The sequence below is a fragment of the Fistularia commersonii genome, chromosome 3 (genome assembly GCF_037954325.1).
Source record: "Fistularia commersonii isolate RoL2024-O1a breed Wild chromosome 3, RoL_Fcom_v1.0, whole genome shotgun sequence".
Classification (NCBI taxonomy): Eukaryota; Metazoa; Chordata; class Actinopteri; order Syngnathiformes; family Fistulariidae; genus Fistularia; species Fistularia commersonii.
The window spans coordinates 1,208,516-1,224,964 of NC_141286.1; the positions used below are offsets into that span (position 1 = coordinate 1,208,516).

The window sequence follows — 16,449 nt, forward strand, 5'->3', positions numbered from 1 at the left end:
TTTTTCCTTTTTTTTCCATACGCATACTGTGACATAATGTTTCTGTAAGAGGCGGTAGAAGACATATAGTGTATATAATGTACATAACACAAGATAATAACAGTGATTCTATGCAGTTTAATGGCATTAAACGGTATCACATGAGTTACCACCGCCGTCTGGTTGGTTAATGGGTCCTGGAAGTCCTCAGGATTAAAAACTGTACAAACTGCTGCTGCTGGGCTGTTACTTTTGAGGTGCTAGAAAAATAATCCTGCGGCCCGGCCTTTTCAGGGGAGTCGTGGCGCCCTCCGTCAGCTCAATAATGGGAGGCTCCGATTGGGCGGAGAGACGGCGAAGCTGTCAGGGACCCGGAGGCGACCGAAGGTGTGGGTGAAGCGGACGATGAAAAGGCCTGCGGACAGGTTATCGGTCCTTACTGAAACACACATCCCAGTTTCCTCAGATTGAAACCTCGTATTCTCTCGTTTCCTGCGAAGGAGCAAAAGCCAGAGAGGGAGATTTGACTTCACGGTAGCTTTGCCAAAGCTTCAAAGTTTGTCATATGCCCGGCTTTTATGAGTTTATCGGTCCATATAACCCGCTAGCAGAGCAGCTACTGAGAAATGAAAACACAAAAACATGTCGCTTATAAAAGGCCGAACTCAAAATTATGATGACGCTTTTCAAAAAGCTCATATCGCGATACGGCGCAGTTTTTTGTTTACTTTCCGCAACATCTTGACTTCCCAGATTGTCGAAAGCCACTGTTGGTTTAGCAAATGAAATCACTGCTGCTGTTTGCTGATTTAGTGTATCTGTGTGTGCAAATCTGACTAAGCCTTTTTGGGGGTTCATGTTTGAGACCATTTCAGCTTCAAATATTACTCACAAGGACTGTTGGAGAGCGTGGAAATAAATATAAAAGGCGCTGTGAGGGTTAAACACAGACTGAAACACAGATTAGATGCTATTTCATTTAGTTATTAGCTAAGGGTATGTTTTGTATCAAGGCATACAGTATACTCAAATGATCCTGGGACTGTGCTATGTGGGTCAGTAACCTAATAACACACACACACACACACACACACACACACACACACACACACACACCAAAAGCTTGGTAAACTAAACACTGCAAACTATCAGCATTCCAATTAGCAAAAGCAAGTTCTTCACTCACTTCTTTACTGGATGTAAACGTGGAAATGTGATCATCCCGTGTCTTATTCTTTCCACTTTAATATTCTTTGAGAAATTAATGACCGGTAAGTTCATGCATTTCTTCTCTCCTGTTCCCTGGAGTCAGACATGTACTGTGTGTGAATGTACTGGAAATAATTAAAACGTCTTATTAAGTAAATCTGGAGCTCCTTTGAGAAGAAAAGTGGAACGTCTGGTTGAAGTATTGCATTGCCGTCCTTAAAAGATGAAGTGCAGGGAAAATACGCAAAACTACCGACTCCAAATAAAAAGATAAAGGTTGCGGCATGATTTCAGCTGATTTTAAAAAAAGATCATTTAAAATAAAATGTTTATTTTTTCATGTTTATAAGTCATGTCAGGGCAAATCAACTCTTGCACTAAAAACCCAGTCAGACGGCGTCCTTGTGTTTGGCCTGATTTACCTTCTTTCCCCCAAAACCAATGAAGTGATGATAAGAAATAGACTTTTGCCTGAACGCTTCATTGTTTGGCTTCATCAGCAGAGCTGATCTTCATCCAGATGTCAGCGATTCCAAAAAGGGTGATGGAGGATTAAGGTTAAGGTCTCCTTAAGGGTAATCATTAGGTTTGTGAACAACAAAACTTTACAGCATAACCTGAAGCAACAGGACAAGAACTTGCAACAATACTGGATTTGAGGAGCCGCCCACAGGGTTGGAATCAATATAAGGCAAGATTAAAAAAATCCAGATAAAAGTAGTATATTGTTGAAGTACAAATATAACCTCTTTTTCACATTGTGACACATTGTCACCTCAATGGCAGAATATATATATTCATTTTATCATTTAAATTGAACAAGGTTTCCTGATAATTGTGTGAAATATGCTGATGTAGTCTGGTAGTGTTTCTATTTCATCTGCTTTTCTGAGCCAATGGTGTAAATAGAAAAATGGCTACATCTTCATGCTTGAAATGAACACACACACACACACACACACACACACACACACACACACCACTGCTCACCTTTGTCTCAGACGTTGAGCTGTCAAAGGTGGAATCTCCGCTGATATTTTTGTAAGGCAAATTTGAAGACAAGATGAGCACGGATGGCTTTCTATGAATCCTGTTGGAGAGCAGAGGAGGGTAAAACTGACAATATGTAATCCAATAATATGCACATGTACTCGATTACAAGTCATGAACAGGTGGAGACGTGGTCTTGAACATGCCTGTGTCATGAACACGCATGTTCTCTGTTCTGTCAACCAGATATCATCCCATTTTTTAGAAACACATTCAGTGAATTACCTCCTTTTTAAATGATCGCAGACAAACTATGAATCACAATGAATAATTTGCATGTGTGTGTGTGTGTGTGTGTGTGTGTGTGTGTGTGTGTAAGCAAAGGCTGGGGACAAACTTGTATAGCGTGCCTTTATTGGTAGCCACTTTCTTCTTCCGGTGGCCACTTTTAACCACATTATTTGACCTCTTATCAAACTGAAGCATATCTTTAATTTTATTTTTTCGTTTTCGGCGGTTGGATGCAGAATATTCGGCGTCGGGGTTGTGAGGCGGCCGCTCAGGAGGGCGTTTTTGCTGCTTTTGTATCACGTCAAAAGAAACAGCGTTCCCCTCTTCACGCTTACTTTGAGCAGTAGTAGTGGATCCCGGTCACCATGACGAGGACGAGGGTTACGGAGGTGAAAACGGCGACGGTCGCCTGCAGCCACCCGACCGTTAGCTTGGCCGGAGACACTGTTGTTGGAAACCACGAGAAGAAATGTTAGATGATGACCATTTGCTTCACGCAGAAAATATCCCGTAGGCGTGGAAGGCCAAACACAGAATGGGCACAACATTGATTCTCACTATTCATCCACAGAAATGGTTGCAAACGTTAAATGAAGAGCAACCTTTGGTCCACAACTTGTTCCACGTTTGAAGAGATTTCCTTCAACAAAGGGACCTAAAAATATCTCCGTCTTTGCTCGAAGCTTCAGGTATCTGATCTGAAAGGTATCCACTCATTACGGTGTTGTTTTTTTAGTTGTTTATCTCATCATTTTGCCGCCCGCACATTTCTAAAACATCAGGAACGGCTGAACGGTGTAACTGAGACCAGTGGAGGAGGAGCACGAGGTTAGCAACAGAAAAACGATCTTTAAACTTTAAAGATCTGATCTCATGTGTTTCTGTCTACCAGAAGAACTTCTGAACTCACAGCGAATTGAAAAATAAATGTATTATTAAAAGTAGAAGTCCTCTCTGACCCATCAGATCCAACTACTGACCAAACCTGCTATTTAATACATAAGCAGCGGAAAGACCTACTTGATTTTTCTGAAGGGAAATAACTTTGTATTGTTTATTCTGACCGCCTGCATTTCCAATTAACCTTCTGCATATTTTTGTCCCGTGGGTGGAAACCAGGGCGGACACGGGGAGAACTTTGCACGTGCAAAGAGAAAAGGCTGGTTGCAAAAAGCCCTGCGCTACAATTCAATTCCAATTTTTCCAATGTTTGTAATCTGATGAACTCACCATCCAGTCTGTTCTCCGCAGTGTTGCCTGGGAAAAGAGAGACAAACGTCAAACTAAATAATCACATTTTTAACCTGAAAATGATCAAGAAAATCGTTTTGGAAAACGAGGACTCTGGTAACACTGACCAAAAACAAAGATTGTGACACTAAAAGTGAAAATAAACATCGCCTTCTCTTCCTGCCACCTTCTTTGTAGATACACTCCTCACATCACATTTTGCATTGCAGCCTGCATGTGTGTGTGTGTGTGTGTGTGTGTGTGTGTGTGTGTGTGTGTGTGTGTGTGCGGCTCCTCACCCTTGCAGACAGGTGGCAGCCCGCTCCACTGCGATGGATGTCCGGGGACACAGTGCAGGACGGGCTCCCCCAGCAGCTGGTGGCCGCTCAGGCAGGAGTAGTGGAGCGTCTCCCCGGCCTGGAAACGAGGCTTCTTGGAGCTGGGGATGCCGAAGGTGGGGGTCCCGGGGTGACCGCAGGGGTCAAAGGTCTCGGCTGCGGAGGCCACGGGAGGAGGAAAATATAATCCAGCTCAAACTGTTCACGTTCTGTCGGTGACGGACGTTCACGTCGCGGCAGAAATCCGTCAGGAAAGCAGCCGGAACGGTTTGGATCTATTTCGACACGTAATCTCAATCTTTCTAGATTTCACATTTAAAGTCTTATTTTTCTCCAGCTTTTGTTTGTTCAGTCGATATTCAGTTTATGAATTATGCTCACTACCAGTGTGATACTGTTTGAGTCAAATAACTAATTTGAAAGGAGCATTAAAGATGATACAGAAACATTAATGGAAAAAAAAACCCACACAAAATCTATATATGTTTTTCCTCTTGATTTCAGATAATAAACAACACAGAAGCAAATAAACCTCCTGTTTTTGTATCCTTCAGAGTGAAAATAACCTTTTTGTCTTAAAATATTTGTTCCTTTAAATTCATCTTTCAAACAAAAAACATAATGAAAACAAGCAAAGTTGCTGAAAAGTACGCGCACACTCAACACTCATTTTTTTTCACATTTTGAGTGGAAGACAAAAACATCCCACATCCGTAAGATTCTATCAATATGACAGTTTGATCGACGCCAATTGATGTTTCCAAAAAAAACACCACGGGTTTGAATCCGTCACCGAACGCTTGTGAAAAGTCGGCTCGATAAAATCCAGCCCGTTTCTCCGCTGACGAAAATTTCAGAGCCGCTTTCATTTTTCTCAACTTGTGGTCTCCATCTCATACGTGACGACGGCGTGTATGATCTTTGTCGAATCATTTCCACGATTTTGATTTCATGGATTATTGCGCTGTCACAGTGTGTGTGTGTGTGTCTGAGGCCGACGAGGAGCTTCTCCTGCACACCAGGTCAAACCTGACATGCAAAAGTAAAGCGATGCGCCTGCAGCTTTTCTGCAGCCCAGAGAGCAGCACCCTCTGCTGGTGCCCACAAAGTATTTTAAAATCAGGAAAATACTGACTGCTGCCCATCTTTTACTATTATTTCAGACAGCAGTGCACATTTTGGACAATTTCTATTTTTATTTTCAACTCACACACTTATTTCATCTTTTTGAAACGGCTCCACTGGTTTTTCAATTTTCCTTTTTTTTTTTTTTTTGTGATGAAGAAGTTGAACGTGCTGAAATCAAGGTGAAATTTAGAAGAAAGCAATACGAAAAAGAAGAATAGATTTTTATATTAGAATGAGTAAAACATTTTTGGACTCTATGGGACGTGTTTGAGTGTGTGTGTGACCACTTTATGAATATTTGAATTGAGAATGACAACATTACACAGGCCAACACGTCAGGATTTCATCTAGATACAGCGAATTTGTGTTTTCTTTAAAGTGCACTGTCATAAAGTCGCTCTACTCTGTGACGGAGCAAACCTTCTCTCTGGTCGCTTGGCAGAAGAAAAAGAGTAAAGAGAGTAGAGAAGTACTTTTAGTGTGAAGCCCGTCCAGAAATCACACACTCACACAGCAGCCGTTGTTTTCATTTATCATAAAGACATTTCTAATCACTCTTAACGTCGATATATGACGGAGCTTTTTCGAGTACGCCGTGTCCGTTAAGGTTGAAACGCGTTTGATTTTGCAGCTTATCTGGCCTTGAGCTGTCGACGCCGGAGATCCTAAATCAGGCGTGAAACATGCACGGCGGCGGCGAGGCCGAGCGCAGACCCCGGGCTACATACGCAGGCATCTGGGCAGCTTCTGGTTCCATCTGGGTCCGGAGGAGCCTCGGTTGTAGCAGGTGAGGAGGCTGTTTCCGGACAGAGCGAAGCCCTTGTGACAGACGTATTGGATGGTGGAACCGGCGGTGAAGCGAGGCCCGGACAGAACCCGCCTGCTGTGCTCCACCACGCCGGGATCAGGACACGAAACCACTGAGACGCAGGAGGACACAGGGTTTGCATTATTGCAGGGAACGAAAGATGAATTTATTCGCGCCGGCCGGAGACGATTATATTACACCTCTTGAAATGCATCTTTGCATGACGACATTCACAGGTCGTGTCCCGACTCTGCTATCCTGCCTGTTTTTGTTTATTTTCATTCTTGTCACTGCTGTTGTCACTTATATTTATGCTGTCGTTTAGTTCTGGCTGCGTATTTTTCAGCCTTACTGTTCCTTTATGTTGGCCATCATTATCGCTGATGACGTCGCTCTGGTTGATGTCTCTCTCTCCCAAAGTCTATCCCGCTGTCTCTTTATTTATATTTAGGTTCATTTATTTCTATTTATTTATTTTTTTAAATTCAATGACATTTTTTTTTTTCTCCTGACATTATAACTGTTACGTTGCTGCGACAAAGTAAAACTAAAATGTATCTTTTCTTATTTTAACACAAATAACACACTCATGGCTCATGATTTTTCAATCTCTAGATTTTATCTTTAAATCCCACTCTTTTGTTTGGATCATTTCCGTTTTTTCCATTTTTTTTCAGTGATGCTAACAAGGCAGACGCCGATCAACATTTCCTCCAGAACCCAAACACACAGACAATTTTTCACATAAAAAGGTAAAAAGTTAGTGACATTGAACATGTAAATAGCCAAAGAGTCCTATGATCAATATGAATGACAAAACAAATAAGCATAATGTGCTTGACACCGTCATCATCTTGCTTTTGGTGGACTTATACCTTCCGTGAAACTCTGCATTTTGACATTTCTTTGACATTGAGCAAACCCAATAAGGCTTTAACATTTGTTGTAAGTTTTTGCATGGCACACACACCTGCTGGCTTCTGCACGACTCCCTCCCTGCTCTTCACACCTGTGACGGCGTTGATGAAGTTATGAATTTAATGCGACTCTCAGGTTGGGTAAATGTACGAGCCTCGCCTTGTTTACATTGTTTTCACGTCATCGCGAGCTCTAGTTACGTTGCTTTATTTACCAAATGGACTAAAAAAACAAACACCTGATACAGCAAAACCGCTAAATTTCCATACAAATAAATACGCTGATCGTGATGATGATGAAGATCAATGAAAAATATCAATATGAGACATTGTTTTTCATCTTGACTGGATTTCATGTCCGTTTGATAAATAAATAAAACATCTATTTAGATAGTTAGTTGTGATAAAAGCCGGCTTTCTGGACTTTCACCTCCTGCTTCTTGGTTTTCACCACATCTGCTGGATTAAATGTCAGACCAAAGAATAACATATGTATACACTTGTAAATTGATTATGTCACCTAATGGGTTTTATATTTTTGCGTCTCCTTGTTTCGCCGCCCGTCGGCCACCGTCTTTACTCGGCTTCCTCCCTCGTGGCTTCTTTTATCCCTTATCTTCTTGTAGGCTCCATTAAATAAACAGTAAAATCTATGACATTGAACATGTCTCTGAAAAATCCCCAAATGTCAGCAGTTGCGCTTCCTTCCTGTCAGCAGGTTGTTTAATGATAAATCCATGCGACGACGCTGATGCAGCTTTATACTGTCTTATTGCCTCTCAATAGAAACCATCCCACATGGCACATCCACTGTATTTATTACACTTTAAATGCAAATTATTTGACAAAGCCATGTCACACACGTGGTGGGATTTCTTAAGGTATACAGGACTGTCTCAGAAAATTAGAATATTGTGATAAAGTTCTTTATCTTCTGTAATGCAAGTACAAAAACAAAAATGTCACACATTCTGGGTTCATTAAAAATCAACTGAAATATTGCGAGCCTTTTATTATTTTAATACTGCCGATTACGGCTTACATCTTAAGAAAACTCAAAAATCCTACCTCAAAATATTAGAATATCATGAAAAGGTAATTTTTGTTTTTTTAATTGCAGGTTTATTGTAAGTTTATCAGGCGTTGAGAGGTCGGTGCACATAAATCCACGGTTGTTAAATCCAGACACCAAATGAAGCGTTATCCTGGTTCAGAAGTTCGCAGACTCAGTTTCACAACAGCAAGAGAAAAGACTGCGTGGAACAAATATGCACTGTCCTCCGTCACAGAAGAAGTATTTGGATTACAGTTGTAACTTTTAAATAAGTCTAAAAAAAAGGAGATCGTGCCGACCTCAAACGTACTCTTAGATACGTGGACTGAAATCATGGTCCTGAAAAGGAGCAATTATGAAGAAAAGGCAAATCACGAGACGTACGGAGTCTGAAACTGTTCCTGCTGCGTTAACCGTGCATCGCTAATGATCGGAGGCCAATGATACATTTAATTCTCTTTATGTAACGCTGAAATAATTACTTTATAGATGGTAAGATGGTGCACTACATAAAAAAAATTAAAAAAAATCATGAAAAGCACTGACTCCTAAGATTTCTACATGTCTATTAAAACCAGAGATGAGCGTCAGACCGTGTTTTTTTATATTTTCTATTGTCTGCTGAAGGCCTTCAATCAAAGGTTGTTTCAGTCCCCATATTTGTGTATCTGTCATAAAAATATAAAAAAAGTACCGCCGTCTCGGGTCGGTTCTTGAAAAGGAGTGAAGAAAATGTTACCGTGTTAAAATGAGGCTCACCTGCGGCAGCAGGAAGCTGATTTCAATCAGAATTGTTTGATACTCAAACCCTCAGCCTTCCGTTCTTCAAATATAAAACATAATTCTATGTCGCATTTATTCTGCGTATTACAGCCATGGATTCTGGCCTCACGATACCAACGATGATGCAAACATCTCCACGCAGCTCATTCAAGCTGCTCAATGCAACCGTCTCTTCAGCACTCATTCCTGTGGATGAAAATGATATAAACAACTCTGGACTTTGTCATGAGTGAACAAACCTTGTGCCAAAAATCAGCAAAAAGATGGCGTGTGCTTTGAAAGACATGGGTTGCCCTTGTTTTTTTTTTGGTTTGGCGAAACAACAGCGTTGTGATGCTCTTACTAAATACAATAGCGAGATGAGATGTGCTTTATCGATGCCAGAATTGTAACATTCGCGCAAAGACGTCCTCAACATTTCTTCACAGAAACACGGTCGTGCAAAAAGGACGATAATGTAACTTCACATAGATGGTTTCGGTTCTGTTTTACGGGACGGGGAATCGTCGAGCTTCTTTGCAAATCCTCAGTTATGTGACTCAGACGTTGATCTTCTGGCTGGTCTCGGCCGGTCTCCAGAATTCCCGCAAGTCCTCCTTATTCTGGTCTACATCAGATGGTCCACAAACACATCCTGGACCTCAGAACGCGTCGGCTCCGAACAAGACGAACCTGAGCGGATCTCCCCGGACGCCCCCGAGTTCGTTACGGGTGATTTCAATCACCGGACAAAACTGTGAAAGGATTCCAACAGGATGTCAACCGTAAAACCCCGTCTGGGGAAAACACTCGACAGATGTTCTGGATCCGTCTCCGATGCCTACAAAGCCGTCCCTCCTCCCCCGTCTTGGCTCTGCTGATCACCGCTCGCTTCTGCCTACTCACCGGTAAGAAGAGCAGATAGAGTGACAAAAGCGGCCATCAAGCGTTGTCAGGCTTCGGGTGCTTTGAACCCACACACTCGGATCACCTCGTATCCTCGTCCGAGAATATCGCTGAGCAGCGGAGATTGTCTCCTGCATCTGCTTCTCGGCCTGTTGAAGGAGTCGCCGTGTTTGCGAGCAGCAGAACTTGGGTGAGGAAAGCGCCGATTCTTAATTAGTGAAGGAGAATCTTGAGGCGGTGAAGGACGAGGTCGATGAAAGAGTTGGAATACAAGAGCGAGGTAGAGCAAAGCTTTGCGCGAGCGGACCTGCGCTCAGCTTGGCGGGGAGTCAAAAACACGGCATCGTGAATATTGTTTCCCCGTTCAGATCTCAGGGAGCAACTCGACATCATCCCCTCGACCTCAGCTTCTTCTTCGGACGGCTTGAACCAAGGTCAACATGGCGCCTGGTCCGGAAAACATCTGCGGACCTCGGGACTGTGCTGAGCAGCTTGGAGGAGTATTTGAGGGGAACCACAAAGGTCCTGAGCTGCCTCGGACCCGTGGTTCTCACCTCTCTGGCAATGAAGACCTCGGAGAGACTTGTAACCAGAGTAACCGAACCACCGGTTGTTTGCAGACGTCTCTTCAACTTTCAACAGCTTCACATACCGGCTCGGTGGCCGATCATTCGTTTCCGCCCCGACCAGCGACTCACCTGTCGGTTGCTTCCTCACCAACGGATCACAGAGAGTTTGGATAAACAACATCTTTTTCTACGGCCTCTTCACCTCAACCAGGCCACCCGTAGGCTGCAGCCTATCTACGGATGACTGCAGGTCTACCCAACAGAACCTGTCCCTGGTTCCCAGTGGGTAGAGAACCCTCCGCCCAGCTTGTGAGGACACGGCCGGCAGCTCTGAAGCTTCAAGTTCTGTCCCTCTCGACTGTGGTAACCAACTGATTTTCCACTTTTGGTCGATCTGTCAGTGGGCTAGTTGGGTGAGTCTGTCAACTCCAACACAAACCTCACCTCAGAGGGAATTTCAAGAGGTTTTCCCCAAGAAGCACCAAAGTAGTAAAGTAGTAAGACCATGGGGGATGCCCAGCAAATTTCCCAATCTAGTTGTTGTTAGTTTCTGATATCCTTTGCTCAGTATCAGAAACCACGTCAGACGAGGGTGAACATTGAACTTCACACCGAACCTTGAAATTTTGCTTGATAGCAGTTTGATCAAGCTTGCTGAGACCATCTGACTGGAAGCCTCTGACTGGATTGGGATGCGACTCGTCCAACCCTTCCCATGACGGCCCATCGCTGCACCTGGAGATCTTAAGGGTTTTGTGCCGGATATGGTTGTACGGGAGCGTGGTTTACGTTCCCGGGTGCGGGAAACTTCGGGAATAAAGTTTGAACTCGCCTTCATCTCCGTTATTTTTCCTCATCCTACCGCTGTACGACCTTATTCGGGCTATTCTTTCACGAGTATAGAGTTTGTTGTGCTTCCACCCACCTCTCTCGCAGCTCGGGAGGTCTCCGCTCCAGGTGAGGTCCCACTGACACATGAGCATCTCGGCTCCGACCACCTGATAGCCGGGGTAACATTGGTACGTCACCACGGTTCCCTGAACAAGCTCCGGGTGAGACGTGCTCTTCCAGCCGTTGGAGATCTCCGGTAGTTCCGGGCAAGTGTCGTTCCGGGCCACTTCTGCAGAAGGCCGGACACGGACAGGAAGGGGAGGAAAAGCTTATCAGGGGGAGAACGTTATAAGCTGAATGAGTTTAGCTCCAGATTATTGATTTTTTTTTAACCACAACCAAGATAGAGCTGTGGTCTGTGCATTTTACATCCTTCTACCAAAACAAATGATGGCTTAATGCAAAGGAGGCAGCAGTAGCTGATGCCGGTTTTGTGGTTTTACACCTGAGAAACAAGACTGAGATAAAGACATTTGCGTGTTCACTTGTCGATCTCATAAAAATAGTTAAAAATTGGATTCTGAAGCACCAAACATGCTCACACTAACATGGCAGACCGGCATTTTGGCCCCCAGGTGACCAAAGTAACAATATCACAACAATATCACAACAATAGCACTTGCAACTTGCAAAATACATATTTTACTGCCTGTTTATATATTGTATAGTTATTTTATTGCCTATCTGCATATTTTATATATATTGTCATTTTATACAGTTTTATATTTGTATTGTCCAGGACTACAGATGGAAATTAGCTATGAGCTACAATCTGGTACAAACATCTCTGCCTCTGTGCTTCATGTATTTGTACACTGTCCTAATAAACTTCTAAACAAACAAACATAAGAAAGAGGCGCGTTTCAAATCATTTGTGTCATCTTGTTTAAAACTATCAACTCCTAATAGAAGTGTGTTCATTTTTCATGATCTATCTGTCCATGGAAGTTGTCAGTCATCCAGGTGATGACTTTCTACTTCTGCTCAATGCATTGTAAATATTTCCCCAGATTTGTCACTGCACAATGAGGTTGCACCCGCCTACCAACTTATACACTCCGGATATAAATACTAGCGAGGTATACCTGCAATGTCACAAAATAACATTACATTATCGTTCAAATATGTTTGTTTTTAAGCAAAACAATGTTCAAACAAAGGGAAAAAAACAGTGAAAACATTCATTGGTGGCTGAACTTTTGACCAGTCAGTTGTTGATGGCATTGCTGCTCTTCAGTACAGACATAAAAACCCTTCAGCCTCTTCTCATCGACGAGTGTTTACATTTACACTTGAATCTCTGTGTGTTCTTGAATACATGGCATGGGGGAAAACATTTGAATTTCACACAGAAGGTCCCCAGATGTATTCTGGAACTGGACCAGGAATCTTCTAGCCATGAGGTTCTAGCACTAATTACTGCACGACGTCCCTATGAAAGTAATTTATGTTTAATATCCCACATAAGGGACAGTTTTCCACAGTTTTCCCAATAAAAAAGTTATGAAAAAGATGGTGGTCGAATATATAAATGAAGAAATACATAAAATTGGATTAAGATTTGTATGCACCATTGTTTAGGGTGTTACATTTGGGGAATCCGACAGAAAGTCTAATTCAAGTGACCGTAATGACTATTAATGTATGTTTTTGGATGCGGGTCGTTGCGGCTTTACTCCATTATTCACACACCGTCACCGGTTTCATTACATTTTAGCATCGATTGTTGGCTGCCGGCCATCCGCGCAGGTGCAGCGATCGGGCGTTTGTACAAAACTACAATCTGTTTCTCTGAAATATCTGCTAATATGTATAGATTAAAACATCATAATATAACACACTCATATTTTTGTTTTTTTCCTGTCAAATACTTGCTAATTTAGGGTGAGTTCAAGAAAACATCTGAAATCAGATGAAAAAAACAACAAAAAAAAAATCAGACAAATCAACAACCAAAGCACAAACTTGATTATGTGTTTGCAAATAAGCTAAAACAGCACTGTTTTAAGAAATTAAAGGACAGTGTATTTCTTGGTGGTCAGACAATGTTTAAAGTCTCAGGTTAGTGAGACACTATTTTTTTGGCAGGTTGTTATTTTCTGACCAGGATAATGAAAAACAATCAAAAGCAAATGAATCTTTTTTTAATTTTTTTATACAATCACAGTAATTGCATGAATCCAAGTTACACCTGAATGGAGCCTTATTTTCCCCGTGATGGATATGAGAAAATGGATGTGTGTGTGTGTGTGTGTGTGTGTGTGTTGTTGCCCACACAGGTGCACAGCAGCAGGTTCAGACCATCTGCTTATGAGTCTAATTTGGAATGTGCAAAGTAATTGCACTTGGGCACGAGACAAGCAAACTGCCTGCCCTGCTGTCTTGTATTTACATTTCACCGATGCAATTCTTGGGGAGACTTTAGTAAAATCCCTTTCCCTCTGCTCATAATTTGTATTCCAGCCTTTCCTTCCCCATGAATTCATCAGGTCTTATCAGATATTGTGTGCCGGCCGCGGTGTTGCTCTGATAGAAAGGCCCTTCCAGCGCCAGAAAGAGCCTCTCATTGTTCCCGTCTTTAGGCTCCACACCTTCGTTGCACAATTTTTCCCGTCTTCTGTCTTTTTTTAACTACTTTTTTTAACTTTCACCTCCTTCATTCTCAACTCTATTTGCATTAAATAGTCAGGATGTGGTTAATATAAAAACTGAACCTGGTAGTGAAAACAACATAATAGCTGTTGTAGCCGACAAATATACGGCCTTAAGGCTACGAACTGTATGTTAAACTAAAGTGTGTGTGCACACACACCGGGGGAGAGTGGGCCGTCGCCTGTTTCCTCTGTGCAAATTTAATGAATATTTTCTTAATAATCACACTCTAATGTAGAATGTGGTTTATTATTAATGTACATCTTCCGATGATTTATGCTGACAAACTGTTTGGACGAACCTCAGCTCAACCCCGAACCTTTCATCCGGCCATCCTGGTCTTCACCTGCATACTTCAGCTTCTCCTGGAGACTTGATGGTTTCCTGGGGACGTTTGTACCCTCAACCTGATGTCAAGGCTGAACACGGCCTGCATGAGACGGGAACTCATTCCACTGGCTTTTGTCCGAGATCTAATATTTTACACGCTGCTTATGATTGCCGGACAGAATATGAACGCACGGAAAAGGAGAGCTTTGGTTTCTACCTCACTATCTTAACGCAAGAGACAAGAGCTTTGGAACACCGATCCAACCAGGTAAGTTGAGCTCCAATTTACCCTTCCAATATCAATAATAATAATAATAATACCAATGATAATAATAATGATAATAATAATAATACCAATAATAATAACAACAACAACAACAATAATAATAATAATAATAATTCATGATAATAATTCATGATAACAATAATAATAATACCAATAATAATAATAATGATAATTATAATAATAACAACAATGATAATGATACTTATTATTATTATTATTATTATAAGAATAATTCATGTTAATAACAATAATAACAATAATAATAATAATAATAATAATGATAATAATACTAATAACATATTATTATTATTAGCATTATTATTGTTATTATTATTGTTATTGAATTCTTTTTTATTATTTTTGCCATTTATTAATTTATTTTTTATTTTATTCTTGATGATCACATGCTCCCCCATGGGAACAAATACAGTTTTTCTTATTCTGATAATCCATTATTTCTTTCACTTGACACATTGAATCACTTCCAGCTTGGGCTCGCTGTTGGTCTTGTGCTGATGAGAACATAAGAACCACATAATCCTGCAAAACCAGAGAAATGATCCAGAGATTCTCTGAGTTTATCCAGAGACCTCAAGACAAAGGAGATGATAGTGGACGTGAGGAAGGAGAGGAATCGTCTTCAGCCCCTGTTCAGTTTTAGATACCTGAGCGTCCACATCAGTGAGGACCTCCTGCGGTCACGCGACGCCGCGCTGACCGTTACGAAGCCTCAACAGCGGCAGAGGAAGTTCCCTTAAGATCCTCAGCAACTTGAGCAGCCGTGTCGTTCACAGCATCTTGACCGGTATCATCCGAGTGTCGGAGTATCAGTATGGGAGAAGATCCCGAGGTCTGCGCTGTCTTCTCTGTAGAGCATCTGCAACCAGACACCACATGATCCCTTCCCATTCCTCCCCTCTGGCCGGAGGTACGGGAGTGTTAAATGTCGAAGGTTACGACTGAAGGACGCGTTTTACCAAACTGTCGTTAGACTCATGAACAACGGGCGATGTCAATGATCATGTTCCGCCTCAGGACGATTAGAAGCACCTTTTCACCTCCCCGCACTTTAGATTCAGCACATCCAGCGCTGCTTTCAGATGTTCATTTCACTTCACTGCCGATACAACTGTCCGCGTTCGACCCGCACCTTGATTTTTCACACCCGGGCTCACTCGGCTTTTGAGATGTCGATCCGCACGTTCTCACCTTGCACATCCTGTGAACACAACTGTCAACATCTCAATTTGCACCCTTTCTTTCACCTTGCACATCCAGTTAATACTCCTTTTAGCAATAATATGCTCATTATCATAATGCGTCCTATCTCGCTTCACTGTGGATACCAAAATAAGAATTTCCCTGTCCAGGGAAACACATTTCCAGACGTTAATAAATACTTTGAATCTTGAGATAAACAGGTTCCTGCCCCTGCGGTCGAGAGCCGGAGCCAAGTGTTGTTTACTTTTCCTGACAGTTGGCCAGAACTTCTCCGAGGCGAACAGTAGGTCCTTCTCCTTCTGCTGCCTCGGTGCTTTCTGGTTCAAAGCTGTTGCTCCAACAGACACTTCTGGAGCCCCGAGACTACCTTCTGCTTGATGGCCTCCATTTCTGCAGGTATCTGCCATCTATTTAAGACGCTAACACAACAAGCAAATGAAGCTACTTTGGACATGATCTATCACTTAACCTCCTCTAGAATGCAAGAGAGTAAATCCCTCTCCAAAGTTCTCCCCTCTTTTTACTTTGGTGACCATTGAAGCTGAAGCTCTCTGATCCCTCCAACCTCTCAGCACTTCTGGAAAACTTCTGGCCTCCATCTCCCTGACCTCCTCCTTCACTCTTAGAATCAGAAACAAAAAACTTTAACTGTCCCCTCTCAGCGTCCCCCCACACTGGATCACCCCTTCATGTAGGTTCTTCCTGAAGATCTTGCTGACAGGGTTCACCTGCAAACATAATCTGTGCCACCTGAACCAGCAGGAGACGACTCTGCCACCTTTTTCACCAAAGACATACGACAACAGATCTGACGATACGACGATAAAGTTGATTATTGATCTTTGGGCTAAGGTTTTCTGCTAGCATTTCATGTTGAAAAGCACTCTT

At 42.3% G+C, this 16,449-nt stretch overlaps 1 protein-coding gene across 2 annotated transcripts in view; it reads right to left on the reverse strand.

The window, feature by feature from the left end:
* Positions 1 to 16,449, reverse strand: part of sez6b (seizure related 6 homolog b) — a 189,004-nt gene continuing 172,555 nt past the window's right edge. For both annotated transcript variants that reach the window (XM_086140932.1, XM_086140941.1), the window contains 7 exons: positions 11,107 to 11,301; positions 5,894 to 6,085; positions 3,999 to 4,193; positions 3,700 to 3,726; positions 2,805 to 2,913; positions 2,179 to 2,278; positions 1 to 471 (listed from right to left, as the gene is read on the reverse strand). In XM_086140932.1, coding sequence (XP_085997058.1) covers positions 442 to 471; positions 2,179 to 2,278; positions 2,805 to 2,913; positions 3,700 to 3,726; positions 3,999 to 4,193; positions 5,894 to 6,085; positions 11,107 to 11,301 — 848 coding nt within the window. In that variant the 3' untranslated portion in view covers positions 1 to 441. The remainder of the gene's footprint in view (positions 472 to 2,178; positions 2,279 to 2,804; positions 2,914 to 3,699; positions 3,727 to 3,998; positions 4,194 to 5,893; positions 6,086 to 11,106; positions 11,302 to 16,449) is intronic.